General features: G+C 44.4%; 1 protein-coding gene across 1 annotated transcript; it reads left to right on the top strand.

Moving 5' to 3' along the window:
- The first annotated feature begins 6,089 nt into the window (after positions 1–6,089).
- On the top strand, positions 6,090–24,426 carry LOC124121583 (transmembrane protein 231-like). Its single transcript, XM_046484602.2, has 7 exons — positions 6,090–6,256; positions 10,633–10,799; positions 11,759–11,887; positions 15,524–15,667; positions 19,330–19,411; positions 19,619–19,724; positions 22,750–24,426. The coding sequence occupies exons 1-7, from the start codon at positions 6,118–6,120 to the stop codon at positions 22,913–22,915; spliced, it is 933 nt and encodes a 310-aa protein (XP_046340558.2). The 5' UTR covers positions 6,090–6,117; the 3' UTR covers positions 22,916–24,426.
- Positions 24,427–25,237: the final 811 nt, after the last annotated feature.

The raw sequence follows: 25,237 nt of genomic DNA on the forward strand, positions 1-25,237 counted from the left end.
GATACTTGTGGGTGGTCGCCCAATTGAGGGTGGAGATAGTTGTGGGTTGTCGGCCTAATGAGGGTGGAGATAGTTGTGGGTGGTCGCCCTAATGAGGGTGGAGATAGTTGTGTGTGGTCGGCCTAATGAGGGTGGGGGTAGTTGTGGGTGGTAGGCCTAATGAGGGTTGAGATAGTTGTGGTTGGTCGCCCTAATGAGGGTTGAGATAGTTGTGGGTGGTCGGCCTAATGAGGGTGGAGATAGTTGTGTGTGGTCGGCCTAATGAGGGTGGAGATAGTTGTGGGTGGTCGCCCTAATGAGGGTGGAGATAGTTGTGTGTGGTCGGCCTAATGAGGGTGGGGGTAGTTGTGGGTGGTAGGCCTAATGAGGGTTGAGATAGTTGTGGTTGGTCGCCCTAATGAGGGTTGAGATAGTTGTGGGTGGTCGGCCTAATGAGGGTGGAGATAGTTGTGTGTGGTCGGCCTTATGAGGGTGGGGGTAGTTGTGGGTGGTAGGCCTAAAGAGGGTTGAGATAGTTGTGGGTGGTCGGCCTAATGAGGGTGGAGATAGTTGTGGGTGGTAGGCCTAATGAGGGTTGAGATAGTTGTGGTTGGTCGCCCTAATGAGGGTGGAGATAGTTGTGGGTGGTCGCCCTAATGAGGGTTGAGATAGTTGTGGGTGGTCGGCCTAATGAGGGTTGAGATAGTTGTGGGTGGTCGGCCTAATGAGGGTGGAGATATTTCTGGGTGGTCGGCCTAATGAGGGTGGAGATAGTTGTGTGTGGTCGGCCTAATGAGGGTGGAGATAGTTGTGTGTGGTCGGCCTAATGAGGGTGGAGATAGTTGTGTGTGGTCGGCCAAATGAGGGTTGAGATAGTTGTGTGTGGTCGGCCTAATGAGGGTGGAGATAGTTGTGGGTGGTCGCCCTAATGAGGGTTGAGATAGTTGTGGGTGGTCGGCCTAATGAGGGTGGAGATAATTGTGTGTGGTCGGGCTAATGAGGGTGTAGATAGTTGTGGGTGGTCGGTCTAATGAGGGTGGAGATGGAGTGGGTTGTCGGCCTAATGAGGGTAGGGGTAGTTGTGGGTGGTCGGTCTAATGAGGGTTGAGATAGTTGTGGTTGGTCGCCCTAATGAGGTTGGAGATAGTTGTGGGTGGTCGGCCTAATGAGGGTGGAGATAGTTGTGTGTGGTCGGCCTAATGAGGGTGGAGATAGTTGTGTGTGGTCGGCCAAATGAGGGTTGAGATAGTTGTGTGTGGTCGGCCTAATGAGGGTGGAGATAGTTGTGGGTGGTCGCCCTAATGAGGGTTGAGATAGTTGTGGGTGGTCGGCCTAATGAGGGTGGAGATAATTGTGTGTGGTCGGGCTAATGAGGGTGTAGATAGTTGTGGGTGGTCGGTCTAATGAGGGTGGAGATGGAGTGGGTTGTCGGCCTAATGAGGGTAGGGGTAGTTGTGGGTGGTCGGTCTAATGAGGGTTGAGATAGTTGTGGTTGGTCGCCCTAATGAGGTTGGAGATAGTTGTGGGTGGTCGGCCTAATGAGGGTTGAGATAGTTGTGGGTGGTCGGCCTAATGAGGTTGGAGATAGTTGTGGTTTGTCGCCCTAATGAGGGTTGAGATAGTTGTGGGTGGTCGCCCTAATGAGGGTTGAGATAGTTGTGGGTTGTCGGCCTAATGAGGGTGGAGATAGTTGTGGGTGGTCGCCCTAATGAGGGTTTGGGGTAGTTGTGGGTGGTCGCCCTAATGAGGGTGGGGGTAGTTGTGGGTGGTCGGCCTAATGAGGGTGGAGATAGTTGTGGGTGGTCGGTCTAATGAGGGTGGAGATAGTTGTGGGTGGTCGCCCTAATGAGGGTTGAGATAGTTGTGGGTGGTCGCCCTAATGAGGTTGGAGATAGTTGTTGGTGGTCGCCCTAATGAGGGTTTGGGGTAGTTGTGGGTGGTCGCCCTAATGAGGGTGGGGGTAGTTGTGTGTGGTCGCCCTAATGAGGGTTTGGGGTAGTTGTGGGTGGTCGCCCTAATGAGGGTTTGGGGTAGTTGTGGGTGGTCGCCCTAATGAGGTTGGAGATAGTTGTGGGTGGTCGCCCTAATGAGGGTTTGGGGTAGTTGTGTGTGGTCGGCCTAATGAGGGTTTGGGGTAGTTGTGGGTGGTCGGCCTAATGAGGGTGGGGGTAGCTGTGGGTGGTCGGCCGAATGAGGGTGGAGATAGTTGTTGGTGGTCGCCCTAATGAGGGTGGGGGTAGCTGTGGGTGGTCGGCCGAATGAGGGTGGAGATAGTTGTGGGCGGTAGACCTAATGAGGGTGGAGATAAGAGGGGTGGCCTATATGAATTGATTGTGTGACGAGATGCCAACTGTATTGTGTGAAGAGGGTTGATGGCTGACTGGTGTCTCCTGATGTCAATGGCTTCGTTTAGTTAAACCGTGACCAGTCAACCTATCTGAAGTCCTTGCTACCATTTGTCCGTGGCTATCAACTATCAGCACTATTCACTGTCAAGTGGTGGCTACCAGTTGTCCGTCGCTATCAACTGTCAGCGCTATTCACTGTCAAGTGGTGGCTTCCAGTTGTCCGTCGCTATCAACTATCAGCGCTATTCACTGTCAAGTGGTGGCTTCCAGTTGTCCGTCGCTATCAACTATCAGCGCTATTCACTGTCAAGTGGTGGCTTCCAGTTGTCCGTCGCTATCAACTGTCAGCGCTATTTACTGTCAAGTGGTGGCTTCCAGTTGTTCATTGCTATCAACTGTCAGCGCTATTTACTGTCAAGTGGTGGCTTCCAGTTGTTCATTGCTATCAACTATCAGCGCTATTTACTGTCAAGTGGTGGCTTCCAGTTGTCCGTCGCTATCAACTATCAGCACTATTCACTGTCAAGTGGTGGCTTCCAGTTGTCCGTCGCTATCAACTATCAGCGCTATTTACTGTCAAGTGGTGGCTTCCATTTGTCCGTCGCTATCAACTATCAGCGCTATTTACTGTCAAGTGGTGGCTTCCAGTTGACCGTCGCTATCTACTATCAGCGCTATTTACTGTCAAGTGGTGGCTTCCATTTGTCCATCGCTATCAACTATCAGCGCTATTTACTGTCAAGTGGTGGCTTCCAGTTGTTCATCGCTATCAACTATCAGCGCTATTTACTGTCAAGTGGTGGTTTCCAGATGTCCGTCGCTATCAACTATCAGCGCTATTCACTGTCAAGTGGTGGCTACCAGTTGTCCGTCGCTATCAACTGTCAGCGCTATTCACTGTCAAGTGGTGGCTTCCATTTGTCCATCGCTATCAACTATCAGCGCTATTTACTGTCAAGTGGTGGCTTCCAGTTTTTCATCGCTATCAACTATCAGCGCTATTTACTGTCAAGTGGTGGTTTCCAGATGTCCGTCGCTATCAACTATCAGCGCTATTTACTGTCAAGTGGTGGCTTCCAGTTGTTCATTGCTATAATCACCTCTCAACGCCAATTATCTGTTGGCTTCCCTTGTTAAGAACGTTGGATACAATTGTTCGTGCGCACCTCAGTTCACGCCGTTGCACGCGAGTTTACCGTGACGAATGACCTCCCTTGACGCGCACTGTCTTCTTCATAATAGGTGGTAGAAGCAACGATATGTCCGTTTATGATTGTGGAAACCTGCAACATATACCTTTGCTATCCTTCCCAAACACGAGCTGATAAGTAATAAAAAATAACTGTTCCAATGCATCTCTGAATTTTCAGATTCAGTGGGAAAACAGTGTGTAGAGTTCCTATACATTATTTTATTAACTTGGCACATAATATTCTCCTCCCTGAATTTCTAAAATATTCTTTCTTTCTGTTTTGTGTACGAGAAGCATAGCTTTTTATGATTAATTAATTGCTATTAATGGATAAACAGAAGGCATTGTAGAACATCAAACCTGCGTATTACGTTATATCTAAACAATACTCAATAACAAGCATAATGTGTGATTGATTATATCTAGATAATGAGTTATCCCCCTTTTCAGGTATCAGGATTGACACCCCTAGCTTTCTTTGGGCATGCAAATACTCAATATTTTGCGTGGAGACCTACAGATTTATTTTTTCCAAATTTATGTTGCTTGGTGGATATTGTACGTTATGCGTGAAAACTGTGACTCTGTAGTGGGTTTTTATCTTCTAAATAACTCTGTACATGAGTACATGCTCCTTTGATACCCGATCCGTGAAGATCCGGGCAAGAATAGGTCTTCGGCAATCCACGCTTGGCCTACGAAAAAGGCGACTATGCTTGTCGTAAGAGGCGACTAACAGGATCGGGTGGTCAGCCTCGCTGACTTGGTTTAAACATATTTTTATTCATTGAAATGAGTTGGGATTGGTGAACAAGCTTTACAGCTGATGTTAACACCGCTCCTATACAACATATATTACATATTGAAATGAAGGATGTGACGTCATCGATATAGACATTATTTAAATAATATGTCTGTACATATTACATCAAATACAAAAACATAAATAGAAAGTTACAGCTTGTGTGTGTCTAACAAGTCGTTTGTAACAAAAGTAATAGTCAATCATGAGGTTATTGTCCGGTTTATTTAATTATTAATTTGTGAGGAGCTGAAACGTTTTGTCTTGATGATGAACTCGTGGACGGATTCAACTAATTTCTGGTTTTCAGAGTGAGCAAGTTCATTGTTTCTGTTCATAATAGTATCCAGGTTATAACCGGTAGTGTAAAAGTGCATATTAAGTCTTATCTGAGTAAAGTTAAAGCAAGTAAAAAAATAATGTAGGGCGTTTTCACTCTGATATCCACAGGAGCAACACGGACTGTCAATTAAATGTCTGTTATAATACTTATCGGCGTTTAGGTCGCTACAACCGAGGTTGATGCATGTCATCGATCCCAATTGCGTGGATCGATGTTCATGACGTCAATCACTGGATTGTCTGGTCCAGACTCGATTATTTACAGACCGCCGTCATATTGCTGGAATATTGCTTAGTGCGGCGTAAAACAACAAGCCAACCATGCAGCCTTTGATGCCCGAGCCACATGAAATATGTTGCTATTGTCCCTCGATTGTTTCTATTTTTGGTTCTTATTTCACCATACGTGTATGTAGTTCACAAACTTAAATAGTAATAAATACTACAAAGTAAGTTTAATTACACTTTTAGGTTAATGGGTTTCAAGGAGTCAGCTTAAGCAAATTTTTATAGTGATGGTAAATCATGACATTTGAGGCCTACCCCACCTACAACAAAATATAGCATGATAAGGGTTTTATTATTATTATTTTATTCGGTACAAGTTTACTATACATTCTCTTCATGTTACATCTCAGAGCGTTGTAGTGGGCTTCACTTATTGTGTCCAACTTTGTTATCTTATTAATTTGTTGTTCTTACAGGTACATATATATGTTCCCTACCTCATAGCATTTATTCACCTGATGAAGGAGTAAGCATATACTCCCAAACGCTGTGTTCCTCATAAAAAAGAAGTTGACATCCATAAATTCTTATGTATCTATAATCACTTCTGAACGCCATTCAAAGACCTAGTTTTGTTTGTGTGTTTCTTTTTTTTCTTGTTTAACACTGCACTCAGAAATATTCCAACTATATGACGGCGGTCTGTAAATGGTCGACTCTGGATCAGACAATCCAGTAATTTACATCATGTGCATCGATATACGCAATTGGGATACGATGGCATACATCAACCAAGTCACCGAGCCTGACCACCTGATCCCGTTAGTCGCATCTTACGACAGGCATGGGTTGCTGAAGACCAAAGACCTAGTAATTTAATTGCCCAGTAAAATTTAATTTAACATTTTTCCTTGTGAAAGTTAACTTGAATAAGAAATGCATAATCTTTTTTGCCACCCCCTGTGAAAAAAAGTTAACTACGGCCTTGAAATAGGAACAGTGTTGCAAATACAAAGCACATACTCAAGCTGATAAACAAGGGAGGTAATTCATGTTAGCTTCACTCCCAAATAGGCGTTTATAAAATTACTGTTATCGTGGTTTTATTTTTTCCTGTATCAGACCTATACTTGTGGTATCAGATTAGGACACAAATTCACTTATCATTTAATGATTTGTTTTGTTGGCAAGGTCGGTCATTTAGTGCGAGCCTGCAATGTTTGAAAATGGCGGTGTATGAGGTATTCACCCACGCAGAGCTGCGCCGATACAGGGCGTCCGTGTGCTCTAAGGCCACACTCTTCATGTTCGCTGTGTTGGTGCTGACCTTCATACCACCTCTGTTTGTTGTGTACAGAAGCTATGGTAAGATTTCCTTGGACATTAGAAATGATTAGTGTTCAAATGTTCCCAACACGACTGGCTTTGACATTCAAGTCGGTGCACGCAGAGCGGATAGCCACATCCGATACGGTTCAAGGAAGGAGGGACTTACTACACTTAGTAAATACCACGTGGATGCGGAACAATTATTACTGTTAAGCAGATATCGTGAGAGTTTTGCCGAGTAAACGATGACAGGTCCTAATCATGCTGAGACTGCTGGCTATGTGGAGTAAATCTAGGGGCCAAATACAATCTCTGGAGTCTCAGTTGAGATTCTAATTGGCATGATTAGGGCTGGGACGAGTCCAAATTTACTACCCGGGTACCCGACCCTACCCCTACAAGACATGGGAACAAAATATCTGATTTGGAATTCCTTTACGGTGGCCCTGGCAAAAACTGTTTAGATACATGTGTAGCAGCCATAAAAGTTCGAGTCCAGTGATAGAATTCGAACCACAGACCTTCTGATCCGAGGTCGGACGCCTTGTCCACATGACCAAAGAGGTTAACCCCGTTAGCAAGCTGACAAGGTAAGGATGTCATCTGTGGGATAACTCCATGCGCTACTACACATGTATCAAACGATCAGATCATGCATACACTGAAGTTGACTGGAGCCTATCTTTACTCAAACATATACAAGTCAAAAGGAATGTGTGCATCGTCAGAAAGAAATGTTGGCATTATGACTTGTAGTGTAACCACTGAGTTTTAATGAGTTACACCTTCCCACCTAACCTGATTACCCGAGTTTCCCGTCCCAGCCCTAGTTCTAATGTACATTTCATACTTTCCTCATATCTTCGCAAATATTATGCTTATGTATTAATATGTGGTCAGACCGTGCACAACCTCAAGAAGTCACTCGTTACCATATATATCGTAAGGGTTACAAACATCAGTTTTCATGCACCGCCCAATGTGATGTCACAAACTTCAATTCAGAGAAACTGTCAGGCAGTCTCTGCACTATTGCCATTACCATGACAATCTAAACATGCTGAAGACAAAGTACAAACGTTTTAGTGGTTCTTGAGTTCACCATTGTTATTTCTACCTTTTCACGATTTCAAAAGAGTTTACCGTATTCGACGTAATAAGCGCCATGCTCTAATAAGCACCCACGGCGATATTTGCTAATATATTGGCTAGTGAACAGTCCCAATTAGGACCCCTTCCGATTGATCAATGTACACAAGACTTATTTATTCGCGTATAATACACACTCAGATTTTAGTGTTCACACTGTTACTGCTGGTAATTTGCTTGTTATAATTGAGAAAACAATATGTCACAATCATGAAACTAGTTGGTTATTGTAAATGGATTTTTGAAAGAAAGAATATCAGTTGGACATTTTGACATGTATCATTTGTTACAGAATATAGCATATTCTTCCTGACTGTAGAAATGTTCATTTTTCATGATTCATTGGATCCCTCCAAATAAACAGAAAAGATGAATTATTTATTAAATGAAATGTGCATATCTTTCACACTTGTGCTACCTCCAGGTCTGAGGAGAGTTAGTGTGTGACTGTGAGTACTGATGAAGTAAGTCACAGGCTGCCATTTGATGTATCTACTTCAGTGATGTTTCAGCATCCCGCAATTTGTTCATCATTGATAGGAATTGGGGCAATACCTATCCTTCAAAAATAATTTGAAATGAAGTGTTTGAATTGATTTGATGATGTTTGTCATTTGAGTTCCATGTCTTATATATACTCAATAACCTTGAACTCATGGATCAGATAAAGTAAATAGTTGTGTTATGAGAAAACAGCATCACGCCTCCAGCGAACAATCACTGGCCGTGTGTGAGATATGAGATGATGACATAGTTAGTGCATCAGTTATTCAGTACACTTTGTTCTTTGACATCACACAATATAGATAACCACAGATTCAGAGGCAGTTTGTTGAAGATTTTCTCTCTTATATTTTGGGTTAGTCTATTTTGTGTATTACCAGGGTCCTTTCAGTAATGTCGACTGCCTGTTTTAGTGTTTATTATGGAAGCGATTATTATCTTTCATAAATCTGAACAACCGGTATCCATAGTAACAGTATCATTTTAGCGAGATTGATCCTAATTAATTGATTTATGAGTTTGGAAACATTGTTTATCTGAATACATAATTTGTAAAGTTATGATTCAAACATATTCTGATTGTTTATAGTTATGGAGGAATAGTGACAGTGGCTTGTAGAAATAGAATTGCATTGATATTTTTAGAAATCTCATTAACCTGATCAAAGTCCTATGTATTCTGTCATAAAGGTGATTTTCTCCTGTATACACCATTTATATACTGGTAAGCTATTTATGCATATGCACACTATTTTGCAGGGTTCTTTATTATATGTCTATTATGCGATAATAATTTGTTTGTCACTTTGTCACTATTTAAATGTTATGTCACTGAATAAACATGATAAAGGTACACACCCTGGTCTCTAGGTACACACCCTGGTCTCTAGGTACACACCCTGGTTTCTAGGTACACACCCTGGTCTCTAGGTACACATCCTGGTCTCTAGGTACACACCCTGGTTTCTAGGTACACACCCTGGTTTCTAGGTACACACCCTGGTCTCTAGGTACACACCCTTGTTTCTAGGTACACACCCTGGTCTCTAGGTACACACCCTGGTTTCTAGGTACACACCCTGGTTTCTAGGTACACACCCTGGTCTCTAGGTACACACCCTGGTCTCTAGGTACACACCCTGGTTTCTAGGTACACACCCTGGTCTCTAGGTACACACCCTGGTTTCTAGGTACACACCCTGGTCTCTAGGTACACACCCTGGTTTCTAGGTGCACACCCTGGTCTCTAAGTGCACACCCTGGTTTCTAGGTACACACCCTGGTCTCTAGGTACACACCCTGGTCTCTAGGTACACACCCTGGTCTCTAGGTACACACCCTGGTTTCTAGGTACACACCCTGGTGGTATTTTAGCAAGTGGAGAAGATAATGTGTATTTCCCCAAGTTTCTAAATGTGGTGACATTCCATCGAAGACATTGTACTGATGTCAGTGAGTCAAGGTTCAGTGAGGAGACATCATAGTCTATAGAACCGGAGTTTCAGATGGCAGTTGGTCAGCGGTCATGGACAGATAAAATTTCATTTTGACAGATAGTTTGCTTAAATATAAACAGTCAGACTTTTGACCAATGGTGGTACAGATGTGATGGGATGGTACAGATGTGATGGGATTGTACAGATGTGATGGGATGGTACAGGTGTGATGGGATGGTACACATGTGATGGGATGGTACACATGTGATTGGATGGTACAGATGTGATGGGATGGTACAGGTGTGATGGAATGGTACAGGTGTGATGGGATGGTTCAGGTGTGATGGGATTGTACACATGTGATGGGATGGTACAGGTGTGATGGGATGGTACAGATGTGATGGGATGGTACAGATGTGATGGGATGGTACAGGTGTGATGGGATGGTACACATGTGATGGGATGGTACACGTGTGATGGGATGGTACAGGTGTGATGGGATGGTACATGTGTGATGGGATGGTACAGATGGGATGGGATGGTACAGATGTGATGGGATGGTACAGGTGTGATGGGATGGTACAGGTGTGATGGGATGGTACAGGTGTGATGGGATGGTACAGGTGTGATGGGATGGTACAGATGTGATGGGATGGTACAGGTGTGATGGGATGGTACACATGTGATGGGATGGTACACATGTGATGGGATGGTACAGGTGTGATGGGATGGTACAGGTGTGATGGGATGGTACAGATGTGATGGGATGGTACAGATGTGATGGGATGGTACAGGTGTGATGGGATGCTACACATGTGATGGGATGGTACAGGTGTGATGGGATGGTACAGGTGTGATGGGATGGTACAGGTGTGATGGGATGCTACACATGTGATGGGATGGTACAGGTGTGATGCCTGTAGTGCCGGCAGCTGTTAACAGACTGCACAGCAGATGCACTGGCTGCACCACATACTTTACTGGAAAATTGAGACAAAAGGACATATTGCTTAATATTAAACTATGCAGATGTCTAGTAACATTCTGTTTTGTCTGTAAGGTCAGCTAATGATAGTACATATAATAATGTGAAAATCAATTGAAAATTTGGGTCATGACATGTCGCCACATTTGTTACGATTCTTAGACTGTCATTGACTGCTTCCTGATTGTGTTCAAATACAACATGTGCAACAGGATAGATGCAGTTTGTGTGATTTAATTACACTCCTTAAAGTTTATACCAGTAACACTTTGTAACACTTCTGGTAATGTAAACGCCTTGTTTTGTTTTGTGCTCCATTTGTTCACATTCTTCTACAGGCTTCTGGCAGAAAGAGGCGTATTATCGGGAGTTTCCAGCCGTTACATTCAAACGAGACTTGCTGCTGGTTGTTGAGCTTCAGGATTCAGGGGAATATGTAACCTACAGCACCTACCAGAAATACAACCTCCTGCAGCAAGAGCGTCTTCGGGTACCCGTCATTAAGGTGAGACAATAGACACCCCAGGTACCCGTCATTAAGGTGAGACAATAGACACCCCAGGTACCCATCATTAAGGTGAGACAATAGACACCCCAGGTACCCGTCATTAAGGTGAGACAATAGACACCCCAGGTACCCGTCAATACGGTGAGACAATAGACACCCCAGGTACCCGTCATTACGGTGAGACAATAGACACCCCAGGTGTCCGTCATTAAGGTGAGACAATAGACACCCCAGGTACCCGTCATTAAGGTGAGACAATAGACACCCCAGGTATCCGTCATTAAGGTGAGACAATAGACACCCCAGGTACCCGTCATTAAGGTGAGACAATAGACACCCCAGGTACCCGTCATTAAGGTGAGACAATTGACACCCCAGGTACCCATCATTAAGGTGAGACAATAGACACCCCAGGTACCCATCATTAAGGTGAGATAATAGACACCCCAGGTACCCGTCATTAAGGTGAGACAATAGACACCCCAGGTACCCGTCATTAAGGTGAGACAATAGACACCCGAGGTACCTGTCATTAAGGTGAGACAATAGACACCCCAGGTACCCATCATTAAGGTGAGACAATAGACACCCCAGGTACCCGTCATTAAGGTGAGACAATAGACACCCCAGGTACCCATCATTAAGGTGAGACAATAGACACCCCAGGTACCCGTCATTAAGGTGAGACAATAGACACCCCAGGTACCCATCATTAAGGTGAGACAATAGACACCCCAGGTACCCGTCATTAAGGTGAGATAATAGACACCCCAGGTACCCGTCATTAAGGTGAGACAATAAAGGTCAAGGTACCTGTTATTTAGGTGTGAAAACCAGTTATAAGATTTCTCTTTAGGAATATACAAATGAGCCACATTATTTATCAAAGAAATTTGGAAATGTTTTATCATTACTTGCTTATGAAGTAACTAATGTGTTTCTCTGGACCTGATCAGACACGAGAAGAGGACACCAATGGCGACGGTCGGGCGGACAGAATGGTTCTGAACATCGAGATGCCGCTGAACGATGTGGAGAATGTAGTTGGGGTGAAACTGCTGCTGTTCTACTACTACAGGCTACAGGTAGTTGTATTATGTATGCTCCAGGTAGTTGTGTTATGTACTACAGCTTGTTGTGTTGTTCACTACAGACTACAGGTTACTGAGTTAGTTTTGTTATACACTACATGTGCTTGTGTTAAACACTACAGACTACATGTACTTGTGTTATTCACTACAGACTACATGTGCCTGTGTTAAACACTACAGACTACATGTACTTGTGTTAAACACTACAGGCTACATGTACTTGTGTTATACACTACATACTACATGTACTTGTGTTAAACACTACAGACTACATGTGCTTGTGTTAAACACTACAGACTACATGTGCTTCTGTTAAACACTACAGACTACATGTACTTGTGTTAAACACTACAGACTACATGTGCTTCTGTTATACACTACAGACTACATGTGCTTGTGTTAAACACTACAGGCTACATGTACTTGTGTTATACACTACAGACTACATGTGCTTGTGTTAAACACTACAGACTACATGTGCTTGTGTTATACACTACAGACTACATGTGCTTGTGTTATACACTACAGACTACATGTGCTTGTGTCATACACTACGAACTACATGTGCTTGTGTCATACACTACAGACTACATGTGCTTGTGTTAAACACTACAGACTACATGTGCTTGTGTCATACACTACAGACTACATGTACTTGTGTTAAACACTACAGACTACATGTGCTTGTGTTAAACACTACAGACTACATGTGCTTGTGTTAAACACTACAGACTACATGTACTTGTGTTAAACACTACAGACTACATGTGCTTGTGTTATACACTACAGACTACATGTGCTTGTGTTAAACACTACAGGCTACATGTACTTGTGTTATACACTACAGACTTCATGTGCTTGTGTTAAACACTACAGACTACATGTGCTTGTGTTATACACTACAGACTACATGTGCTTGTGTTATACACTACAGACTACATGTGCTTGTGTCATACACTACAAACTACATGTGCTTGTGTCATACACTACAGACTACATGTGCTTGTGTTAAACACTACAGACTACATGTGCTTGTGTCATACACTACAGACTACATGTGCTTGTGTTATACACTACAGACTACATGTGCTTGTGTTATACACTACAGACTACATGTGCTTGTGTTAAACACTACAGACTACATGTACTTGTGTTATACACTACAGACTACATGTGCTTGTGTTATACACTACAGACTACATGTGCTTGTGTTAAACACTATAGACTACATGTGCTTGTGTTAAACACTACAGACTACATGTACTTGTGTTATACACTACAGACTACATGTGCTTGTGTTAAACACTACAGACTACATGTGCTTGTGTTATACACTACAGACTACATGTGCTTGTGTTATACACTACAGACTACATGTGCTTGTGTTATACACTACAGACTACATGTACTTGTTAAACACTACAGACTACATGTACTTGTGTGATACTCTACGGACTACAGATAGTTGTGAAATGTATGCTACAGGCTACAGGTAGTTGTGTTAAACACTACAGACTACAGCTAGTTGTGTTATGTATGCTACAGACCCTATGTTCTTGTGATAAACACTACAGACTACAGCAAGTTGTGTTATGAATGCTACAGGTAGTTTTGTTAAACACTACAGACCACAGCTAGTTGTGTTAGGAATGCTACTGGCTACAGGTGGCTGTGTTATACACTACAGGCTACAGATACTTGTGTTAAACACGACAGACTACAGCTAGTTGTGTTATGTATGCTACAGGTACTTGTGTTAAACAATACAGACCACAGATAGTTGGATTGTCTGGTCCAGACTCCATTATTACATTATTTGCCTTCATATAGCTGGAAGATTGCTGAGTGTGGCGTTAAACAACAAACAAACCACTTGATGTGATAATCTGGTACAGATATGATGGGATGGAACAGATGTGATGAGATGGTACAGATGTGATGGGGTGGTGGGTGGTACAGATGTGATAGGATGGTACAGATGTGATGAGATGGTACAGATGTGATGGGGTGGTACAGTTGGGATGATACAGATGTGATGGGGTGGTACAGATGTGATGGGATGGTACAGATGTGAGGGGGTGGTACAGATGTGAGGGGGTGGTACAGATGTGATGGGGTGGTACATATGTGATGGGGTGGTACAGATGCGATGAAGAAGTACATATGTGATGGGGTGGTACAGATGTGATGGGGTGGTACAGATGTGATGGGGTGATACAGATGTGATGGGGTGGTACAGATGCAATGAAGTAGTACAGATGTGATGGGGTGGTACAGATGTGATGGGGTGATACAGATGTGATGGGGTGGTACAGATGCGATGAAGTAGTACAGATGTGATGGGATGGTACAGATGTAATGGGGTGATACAGATGTGATGGGGTGGTACAGATGTGATGGGGTGATACAGATGTGATGGGGTGGTACAGATGCAATGAAGTAGTACAGATGTGATGGGGTGGTACAGATGCAATGAAGTAGTACATATGTGATGGGGTGGTACAGATGTGATGGGGTGGTACAGATGTGATGGGGTGGTACAGATGTGATGGGGTGGTACAGATGCGATGAAGTAGTACAGATTTGATGGGGTGGTACAGATGTGATGGGGTGGTACAGATGTGATGGGGTGGTACACATGCGATGGGATGGTACAGATGTGATGGGGTGGTACAGATGTGATGGGATGATACAGATGTGATGGGGTGGTACAGATGTGATGAAATAGTACAGATGTGAGCGGGTGGTACATATGCGATGGGGTGATACAGATGCGATAGGGTGGTACAGATGCGATGGGGTGATACAGATGTGATGGGGCTGTACAGGTGTGAGGGGGCAGTACAGATGTGAGCGGGTGGTACAGATGTGATGGGGTTGCTGTGATGGGGTGGTACAGATGTGATAGGTTGATACAGATGTGATGGGGTGGTAAAGATGTGATGAGGTGGTACAGATGTGATGGGGTGGTACAGATGTGAGGGGGTGATACAGGTGTGATGGGGTGGTAAAGATGTGATGGGATGGTACAGATGTGATGGGGTGGTACAGATGTGATGGGGCAGTACAGATGTGATGGGGTGGTACAGATGTGATGGGGTGGTACAGATGTGATGGGATGGTACAGATGTGATGGGGCAGTACAGATGTGATGGGGTGGTACAGATGTAATGGGGCGGTACAGATGTGATTGGGTGGTGCAGATGTGATGGGGCTGTACAGATGTGATGGTGTAGTACAGATGTGATGGGGTGGTACAGATGTGATGGGGTGGTACAGATGTGATGGGGCGGTACAGATGTGAGGGGTCGGTACAGATGTGAGGGGGTGGTACAGATGTGATGGGGTGGTACAGATGTGATGGGTTGGTACAGGTGAGGGGGCAGTACAGTTGTGAGGGGGTGGTACAGATGTGATGGGGTGGTACAGATGTGATGGGTTGGTAGTGGTACAGGTGAGATGAAGCAGTACAGGTGTGATGGGGTGATACAGATGTGATGGGGCGGTACAGATGTGAGGGGGTGGTACAGATGTGATGGGGGTTTTGACTGATGATGTGATGGGATATTGTACAGGTGATATAACACAGGTTATTGCTGTCTTTGATCAAAGGTTCATTTCTAACTTCAGAAGTTTTCCTCATTCTACATGGAGTCCCTGGGTTACATCGAGCACTTCTCCCCTAATCCTGGCGCTGAGCTGGAAGTGTTCGGGACTCTCCGATTCCGACAGAAACAGCCGCTGAATCATCGTGGAATTGATACAAGATATAATGTGAGTGATACAAGATACAATGTGAGTGATACAAGATACAATGTGAGTGATACAAGATACAATGTGAGTGATACGAGATATAATGTGAGTGACACGAGATACAATGTGAGTGATACGAGATATAATGTGAGTGACACGAGATACAATGTGAGTGATACGAGATATAATGTGAGTGATACAAGATACAATGTGAGTGATACAAGATACAATATGAGTGATACAAGATACAATGTGAGTGATACAAGATACAATGTGAGTGATACAAGATACAATGTGAGTGATACGAGATACAATGTGAGTGATACAAGATACAATGTGAGTGATACAAGATACAATGTGAGTGATACAAGATATATTGTGAGTGATACAAGATATAATGTGAGTGATACAAGATATAATGTGAGTGTAAGCTTGTCCCGATGTATTAGTCAATGTTTGGTTACACCTGTTATTTATTGATGCATAGACCAGTCTGACCAACTTGTAGCAACTGATAGAGTACAAATATTGTTTTACAGCAATTAGTATTGAATGTAGCTAGATGTAGCTCAGGGAGCGGGATGAAGCTCTAAGAGTGTGATTGTGTTAGTAGGCTAGATGTAGCTCTAAGAGTGTGATTGTGTTAGTAGGCTAGATGTAGCTCTAAGAATGTGATTGTACCAGTAGGCTAGATGTAGCTCTAAGAGTGTGATTGTGCCAGCTGGCTAGATGTAGCTCTAAGAGTGTGTTTGTGCCTGTGGGCTAGATGTAGCTCGAGGAGCGTGATTGTGCCAGCTGGCTAGATGTAGCTCGAGGAGCGTGATTGTGCCAGCTGGCTAGATGTAGCTGTATGAGTGTGATTGTGCCAGCTGGCTAGATGTAGCTCGAGGAGCATGATTGTGCCAGCTGGCTAGATGTAGCTATATGAGTGTGATTGTGCCAGCTGGCTAGATGTAGCTCGAGGAGTGTGATTGTGCCAGCTGGCTAGATGTAGCTCTAAGAGTGTGATTGTGCCACCTGGCTAGATGTAGCTGTATGAGTGTGTTTGTGCCTGTGGCCTAGATGTAGCTTGAGGAGTGTGATTGTGCCTGCGGGCTAGATGTAGCTTTAGGAGTGTGATTGTGCCTGTGGGCTAGATGTAGCTTGAGGAGTGTAATTGTGCCAGCTGGCTAGATGTAGCTTGAGGAGTGTGATTGTGCCAGCTGGCTAGATGTAGCTTGAGGAGTGTGATTGTGCCAGCTGGCTAGATGTAGCTGTATGAGTGTGATTGTGCCAGTTGGCTAGATGTAGCTGTATGAGTGTGATTGTGCCAGCTGGCTAGATGTAGCTTGAGGAGTGTGATTGTGCCAGCTGGCTAGATGTAGCTTGAGGTGTGTGATTGTGCCAGCTGGCTAGATGTAGCTGTATGAGTGTGATTGTGCCAGCTGGCTAGATGTAGCTGTATGAGTGTGATTGTGCCAGCTGGCTAGATGTAGCGGTATGAGTGTGATTGTGCCAGCTGGCTAGATGTAGCTGTATGAGTGTGATTGTGCCAGCTGGCTAGATGTAGCTGTATGAGTGTGATTGTGCCAGCTGGCTAGATGTAGCTTGAGGAGTGTGATTGTGCCAGCTGGCTAGATGTAGCTTGAGGAGTGTGATTGTGCCAGCTGGCTAGATGTAGCTGTATGAGTGTGATTGTGCCAGCTGGCTAGATGTAGCTGTATGAGTGTGTTTGTGCCAGCTGGCTAGATGTAGCTCTATGAGTGTGATTGTGCCACTGGCTAGATGTAGCTGTATGAGTGTGATTGTGCCAGCTGGCTAGATGTAGCTGTATGAGTGTGATTGTGCCAGCTGGCTAGATGTAGCGGTATGAGTGTGATTGTGCCAGCTGGCTAGATGTAGCTGTATGAGTGTGATTGTGCCAGCTGGCTAGATGTAGCGGTATGAGTGTGATTGTGCCAGCTGGCTAGATGTAGCTGTATGAGTGTGATTGTGCCAGCTGGCTAGATGTAGCTGTATGAGTGTGATTGTGCCAGCTGGCTAGATGTAGCTGTATGAGTGTGATTGTGCCAGCTGGCTAGATGTAGCTGTATGAGTGTGATTGTGCCAGCTGGCTAGATGTAGCTGTATGAGTGTGTTTGTGCCAGCTGGCTAGATGTAGCTGTATGAGTGTGTTTGTGCCAGCTGGCTAGATGTAGCTCTAAGAGTGTGATTGTGCCAGCTGGCTAGATGTAGCGGTATGAGTGTGATTGTGCCAGCTGGCTAGATGTAGCTGTATGAGTGTGTTTGTGCCAGCTGGCTAGATGTAGCTGTATGAGTGTGTTTGTGCCAGCTGGCTAGATGTAGCTGTATGAGTGTGTTTGTGCCAGCTGGCTAGATGTAGCTGTATGAGTGTGTTTGTGCCAGCTGGCTAGATGTAGCTGTATGAGTGTGATTGTGCCAGCTGGCTTGATGTAGCTGTATGAGTGTGATTGTGCCAGCTGGCTAGATGTAGCTGTATGAGTGTGTTTGTGCCAGCTGGCTAGATGTAGCTGTATGAGTGTGTTTGTGCCAGCTTGCTAGATGTAGCTGTATGAGTGTGATTGTGCCAGCTGGCTAGATGTAGCTGTATGAGTGTGTTTGTGCCAGCTGGCTAGATGTAGCTGTATGAGTGTGTTTGTGCCAGCTGGCTAGATGTAGCTGTATGAGTGTGATTGTGCCAGCTGGCTAGATGTAGCTGTATGAGTGTGATTGTGCCAGCTGGCTAGATGTAGCTCGAGGAGCATGATTGTGCCAGCTGGCTAGATGTAGCTGTATGAGTGTGTTTGTGCCAGCTGGCTAGATGTAGCTGTATGAGTGTGTTTGTGCCAGCTGGCTAGATGTAGCTGTATGAGTGTGATTGTGCCAGCTGGCTAGATGTAGCTGTATGAGTGTGATTGTGCCAGCTGGCTAGATGTAGCTCGAGGAGCATGATTGTGCCAGCTGGCTAGATGTAGCTGTATGAGTGTGATTGTGCCAGCTGGCTAGATGTAGCTGTATGAGTGTGTTTGTGCCAGCTGGCTAGATGTAGCTGTATGAGTGTGTTTGTGCCAGCTGGCTAGATGTAGCTGTATGAGTGTGATTGTGCCAGCTGTCTAGATGTAGCTGTATGAGTGTGATTGTGCCAGCTGGCTAGATGTAGCTGTATGAGTGTGATTGTGCCAGCTGGCTAGATGTAGCTGTATGAGTGTGATTGTGCCAGCTGGCTAGATGTAGCTGTATGAGTGTGATTGTGCCAGCTGGCTAGATGTAGCTGTATGAGTGTGTTTGTGCCAGCTGGCTAGATGTAGCTGTATGAGTGTGATTGTGCCAGCTGGCTAGATGTAGCTGTATGAGTGTGTTTGTGCCAGCTGGCTAGATGTAGCTGTATGAGTGTGTTTGTGCCAGCTGGCTAGATGTAGCTGTATGAGTGTGATTGTGCCAGCTGGCTAGATGTAGCTGTATGAGTGTGATTGTGCCAGCTGGCTAGATGTAGCTGTATGAGTGTGTTTGTGCCAGCTGGCTAGATGTAGCTGTATGAGTGTGATTGTGCCAGCTGGCTAGATGTAGCTGTATGAGTGTGTTTGTGCCAGCTGGCTAGATGTAGCTGTATGAGTGTGATTGTGCCAGCTGGCTAGATGTAGCTGTATGAGTGTGTTTGTGCCACTGGGGCAGGAGATGTAGTAACAAGCTATCTTCCACTGCAGGGCTCCCTGATAAACCAGACCAGCACATTTGCTGAAACCTACGAACTCTCCACGATCTTCAGAACATATTCTCAGAGAAATGGTTTGTACTGACTCTACAGGATTCACCTCAATAGGAAATGATGTGTTACATTTGAAGTATTTATAAACAGAATATCTGTTACAGCAATTGTACACTGTTAAAGCAACACATGTGTTGCTGTTTCTTTCGCTTTCTTTCCCCTTGTTGAGATACGTACTCAACCAATACAGAGCAGTTGGTATTTCTGTGTTCCACGTTTCTGTTCAGCGACCACCATGCTGGAGGACCAGTACAAGATCTGGAAGAGTGGGCGTGGCACAGGCAAGCCGTTCCTCATCTCAGCAACCATCGACTACCCAGAGGATGTGTATCTGTATCCTTTCCCTCATCCTCAGACTTATCGACATTCACTTTCAACAGTATCACGACCCGGGTTAGAATAGGTCTTCAGCAACCCATTCTTCTCATAATGGGATAGAGCGGTCAGACTCGCTCCCTTTTTGTAAATGCATGTCATCGTATCCCAGTTGTGTGGATCAATGCTCATGATATCAATCACTGGATTGTCTGGTCCAGACTCAATTATTTGCAGACCGCCATCATCCAGCTGGAAGATTGCTGAGTACGGCATGATACGTGCCATAACATCAGTAGCTTGTTGATGCGGGGACAGAGGTGGGGTGACATTGAGTTGCAGCACCAGGCAGTATATGTTGAATGTACACTGTGTAGTGCGGGTGGGAGTTGATCTTTATATCCATCATAGGCTGTGATACTCACCAAGGTATAACTTCAGTAATAAATTCCCTGTAGCAAATCCTTTCCCAGTTCACTATCATGAAGTTTTCCAAAGACACCAAGATCATGTAATACTTCAGTGAGCAACACCAGCCACAGGTGTGAATAGTCCACACAATGTAAACTCCTCTAGTAACTGTAACTATCTGTATATATACCCTAGTATCCACTGACTATGTAGCCACAAGGCTAGTGTGATGTACTGGGCTAGTGTGGTGTACAAGGCTAGTGTGGTGTACAAGGCTAGTGTGGTGTACAAGGCTAGTGCAGTGTACAAGGCTAGTGCAGTGTACAAGGCTAGTGCAGTGTACAAGGCTAGTGCAGTGTACAAGGCTAGTGTGGTGTACAAGGCTAGTGTGGTGTACAAGGCTAATGTGGTGTACAAGGCTAGTGTGATGTACAAGGCTAGTGCAGTGTACAAGGCTAGTGTGGTGAACAAGGCTAGTGTGGTGTACAAGGCTAGTGTGATGTACAAGGCAAGTGCAGTGTACAAGGCTAGTGTGGTGTACAAGGCTAGTGTGGTGTATAAGGCTTGTGTGATGTACAAGGCTAATGTGGTGTACAAGGCTAGTGTGATGTACAAGGCTAGTGCAGTGTACAAGGCTAGTGTGGTGTACAAGGCTAGTGTGGTGTATAAGGCTTGTGTGATGTACTAGGCTAATGCAGTGTACAAGGCTAGTGTGGTGAACAAGGCTAGTGTGGTGTACAAGGCTAGTGTGAGGTACAAGGCTAGTGCAGTGTACAAGGCTAGTGCGGTGTACAAGGCTAGTGTGGTGTACAAGGCTAGTGTGGTGTATAAGGCTTGTGTGATGTACAAGGCAAGTGCAGTGTAAAAGGCTAGTGCAGTGTACAAGGCTCGTGCAGTGTACAAGGCTAGTGTGGTGTACAAGGCTAGTGTGGTGTACAAGGCTAGTGTGATGTACAAGGCTAGTGCAGTGTACAAGGCTAGTGTGGTGTACAAGGCTAGTGCAGTGTACAAGGCTAGTGCAGTGTACAAGGCTAGTGTGGTGTACAAGGCTAGTGTGGTGTATAAGGCTTGTGTGATGTACAAGGCTAGTGTGGTGTACAAGGCTAGTGCAGTGTACAAGGCTAGTGTGATGTACAAGGCTAATGTGGTGTACAAGGCTAGTGCGATGCAGAAGGCTAGTGTGGTGTACAAGGCTAATGTGGTGTACAAGGCTCGTGCAGTGTACAAGGCTAGTGTGGTGTAAAAGGCTAGTGTGGTGTACAAGGCTAGTGCGATGCAGAAGGCTAGTGTGGTGTACAAGGCTAATGTGGTGTACAAGGCTCGTGCAGTGTACAAGGCTAGTGTGGTGTACAAGGCTAGTGTGGTGTACAAGGCTAGTGTGGTGCACAAGGCTAGTGTGGTGTATAAGGCTTGTGTGATGTACAAGGCTAATGTGGTGTACAAGGCTAGTGTGATGTACAAGGCTAGTGCAGTGTACAAGGCTAGTGTGGTGTACAAGGCTAGTGTGGTGTATAAGGCTTGTGTGATGTACTAGGCTAGTGCAGTGTACAAGGCTAGTGCAGTGTACAAGGCTAGTGTGGTGTACAAGGCTAGTGTGGTGTACAAGGCTAGTGTGGTGCACAAGGCTAGTGTGGTGTATAAGGCTTGTGTGATGTACAAGGCTAATGTGGTGTACAAGGCTAGTGTGATGTACAAGGCTAGTGCAGTGTACAAGGCTAGTGTGGTGTACAAGGCTAGTGTGGTGTATAAGGCTTGTGTGATGTACTATGCTAGTGCAGTGTACAAGGCTAGTGCAGTGTACAAGGCTAGTGCAGTGTACAAGGCTAGTGTGGTGAACAAGGCTAGTGTGGTGTACAAGGCTAGTGTGATGTACAAGGCTAGTGCAGTGTACAAGGCTAGTGTGGTGTACAAGGCTAGTGTGGTGTATAAGGCTTGTGTGATGTACAAGGCTAGTGCAGTGTAAAAGGCTAGTGCAGTGTACAAGGCTAGTGCAGTGTACAAGGCTAGTGTGATGTACAAGGCTAGTGCAGTGTACAAGGCTAGTGTGGTGTACAAGGCTAGTGCAGTGTACAAGGCTAGTGCAGTGTACAAGGCTAGTGTGGTGTACAAGGCTAGTGTGGTGTATAAGTCTTGTGTGATGTACAAGGCTAGTGCGGTGTACAAGGCTAGTGCAGTGTACAAGGCTAATGTGATGTACAAGGCTAATGTGGTGTACAAGGCTAGTGCGATGCAGAAGGCTAGTGTGGTGTACAAGGCTAATGTGGTGTACAAGGCTCGTGCAGTGTACAAGGCTAGTGTGGTGTAAAAGGCTAGTGTGGTGTACAAGGCTAGTGCGATGCAGAAGGCTAGTGTGGTGTACAAGGCTAATGTGGTGTACAAGGCTCGTGCAGTGTACAAGGCTAGTGTGGTGTACAAGGCTAGTGTGGTGTACAAGGCTAGTGTGGTGCACAAGGCTAGTGTGGTGTATAAGGCTTGTGTGATGTACAAGGCTAGTGTGGTGTACAAGGCTAGTGCAGTGTACAAGGCCAGTGTGGTGCACAAGGCTAGTGTGGTGCACAAGGCTAGTGTATTGGCAAAGACTGCTGATTATTCGGAGAGTGGGCAAGAGTTGTCTCCCTTAACCCTGCCTCAGCTACACCCCTGGCTTCTGGTACCTCATCAAGTGGGGCTGGATACAATACGTCGCTGTGCTCTTCATCTTCATCTTCATCTTCGAAAGAGTTAAAGTCTTCATCTTTCAGAATCAGTTTGTTACAACTCATGTTGACCGAGCTTTCAAGGAGAAGAAACTGTTGTGATGCGAGACTGACCGCGACACATTGGACAATGGTGCCTTACCCTGCTACACACAAGTACCACAGTTACTGGAAGAGGCACTGGTACTTAAGAGTTTCAGGCGTTGTAGTAGAAAGAAAAATATGGTTAAAAATGAAATTATCAGATATTATTTAATTAGTAAACACCTGACATATATCATTACTCCTTATCTCAAACGTTTTTTTTTAGCTCACCTGACCTAATCAACGGATCCTATGAACAAGGCTGTGAAGCTGGAACTTTGTATGAATGATCCCAGCTATCTTGTGCTAACAAAAGTCACATAAGACTGAAAACATGGCGGCCTTATTGAAAATGTCATTTTTGTCTATGAATAACGTACATATTTAGGATACGCCAAGTGCAAGCCACAAGGAATGCTCAAGGCCCTATATTATTACCTGGTCATTGGGTGTATGTACATGCAGGAGTCAAGCTGCCAAACATGGTCGCCTAGCTAACTACTTTCCACAACCAGCATCGCTTAACTTTACCTGTTTGTGACCACGTGCCACAGATTTACAGTAATGCAGAATTACACAATAACACTTTTTGGCGTATACTAATCCCTAGCCATGTGTGTGCTAACTGACAAATGCACACAGAATTCCAATCTGACTTCAAACTTGGCCATCATTGTCTTCGTAATTAAGGTGAGCTAAAAAACGTTTTTACTAAATTGTTTTAAAAGTCACATTAAGAAAAATGAATGCTTGAGGACTTGCCCCCACTGTCTCTATGTGTCGAAGCCAAGGGCAGGATAGTTGACAAGGACTGTAGGAGGAGTTTGGCCTCCATGGGTCAGTAGGTAAGACAGCGCTAGAAACTTACACGAGTCCAGTAGTTCTTATAATGATACATATAGCAAAACCCTTGAAAAGGGCAAATTTCTACTAATCCTTAGGATTCATTAACTATTGGGCAGTTTGGCAAGGACTTCTAACACTGTAAAAGAAGGCAGTCAGTCGTCACAGATTGCACAGGTTGTCTTCTTACGTTGCTCGCGTTGAGCTAGCTCGTTAGTACGATCAGTGTTATATTTGTAAATTAATCCGTCCATTCCAGGAAGGGTGTTTTAATGAAGTTCCTTCACGTTTATAATGTTAATAATGTCCTGTGTATATATTGGCTGTAGATATTGTTCCTACTCTTTAACTAAAGACTGTATGTAGAAAACAGTATGATCGTGGAACTCTCCAATTACCTTCATGTATCCAGCATCCAGGTTGATCACGAGGTACACACACATTCAAGCTCAGCGATTCCTGTGAGCTAACAATACATGGTGACATGCAAGAAGCGGAGTGCGTGATATGGAGTAATTGCAATTATTTATTTTGTCCTCGTGGAAAGTGCCACACATGTGAAATCATGGCAAGTATATTCCAGAAGCCAGCTCGGAGGGCGTTGTTGTAAATACTAGATGGATGTTCTAGAGTCGGTGATATGTAAATATTCCTATACATAATAAAACTTTTATAACAAAATGAAATCATTTCCTCTGTTATTGATGATAAGCCGGAAATGCTAGGATAATGCTTTTCTGGCTTTGTTTGATAAATATGAATAGGGCTGTGGAAATAGCACATATCAAAATAACTCATAAAATACTTTATCTAGCCTAACTGACACTGATAAACCTAAAAATGTACTTTTAAAGGTAAAATGATGATAAACATAAAATATTTGTGTTGTCATGCATGTATGAAACGGCCTATAACCTGAGGTAATCACCTAACACCTGTCCCGAGGTGATGACCTCACACCGTCCCGTGCATTCTCCCAGGTACAAATGTCACCGAGTTGGGATGGTCTCAAAGTATTGCTGTTATTGTAGTTATTCTAGATATGAGTTGACAGGGTAGCAATTAAGAAATGTACTGCATTATATTTACTTGGGAAAATGATGGAATAGTTAAAAGCTATGAAACGGGATGAGGTTGTTTTTTTTCAGTCAAGAAGTCTTTGTTGTTCTACAGATGATTTCTTCAACCAGCATCTGACTCAGCTTAATCTGTATTATCACCCAAAGGTATGATAACTGATGCCACAAGGCCAATGTTGGCGGTGTTGACATTATATTTGAAGAACGTGATCTTCGGCCTTTTACCATACCTCGGGTGTGATCCCGGTTCAAGTTCCCCTTGACATGTGTGAGTCTGAATGGTTTCTTGTCTTTCCACGAACCCTTACAGTTAGCCCAGATAAGATCAATAGGGTTGAGCTCACAATGTCTGACTGGCATATGTAAGACAACGTGACCATATTGTACCGCCAGGACATGTGTCTTGTACTTTCTTTCA

This window comes from Haliotis rufescens, unplaced genomic scaffold (genome assembly GCF_023055435.1).
Source record: "Haliotis rufescens isolate VD_foot unplaced genomic scaffold, xgHalRufe1.0.p SCAF_78, whole genome shotgun sequence".
NCBI lineage: Eukaryota > Metazoa > Mollusca > Gastropoda > Lepetellida > Haliotidae > Haliotis > Haliotis rufescens.

Excerpts from the sequence above, each read along its gene's own strand:
- LOC124121583 (XM_046484602.2), top strand. The coding sequence starts at position 6,118 with ATGGCGGTGTATGAGGTATTCACCCACGCAGAGCTGCGCCGATACAGG. Across the intron at positions 6,257-10,632 it reads TGTTGTGTACAGAAGCTATG|GCTTCTGGCAGAAAGAGGCG; the intron begins GTAAGATTTCCT and ends ATTCTTCTACAG. Across the intron at positions 10,800-11,758 it reads TTCGGGTACCCGTCATTAAG|ACACGAGAAGAGGACACCAA; the intron begins GTGAGACAATAG and ends GGACCTGATCAG.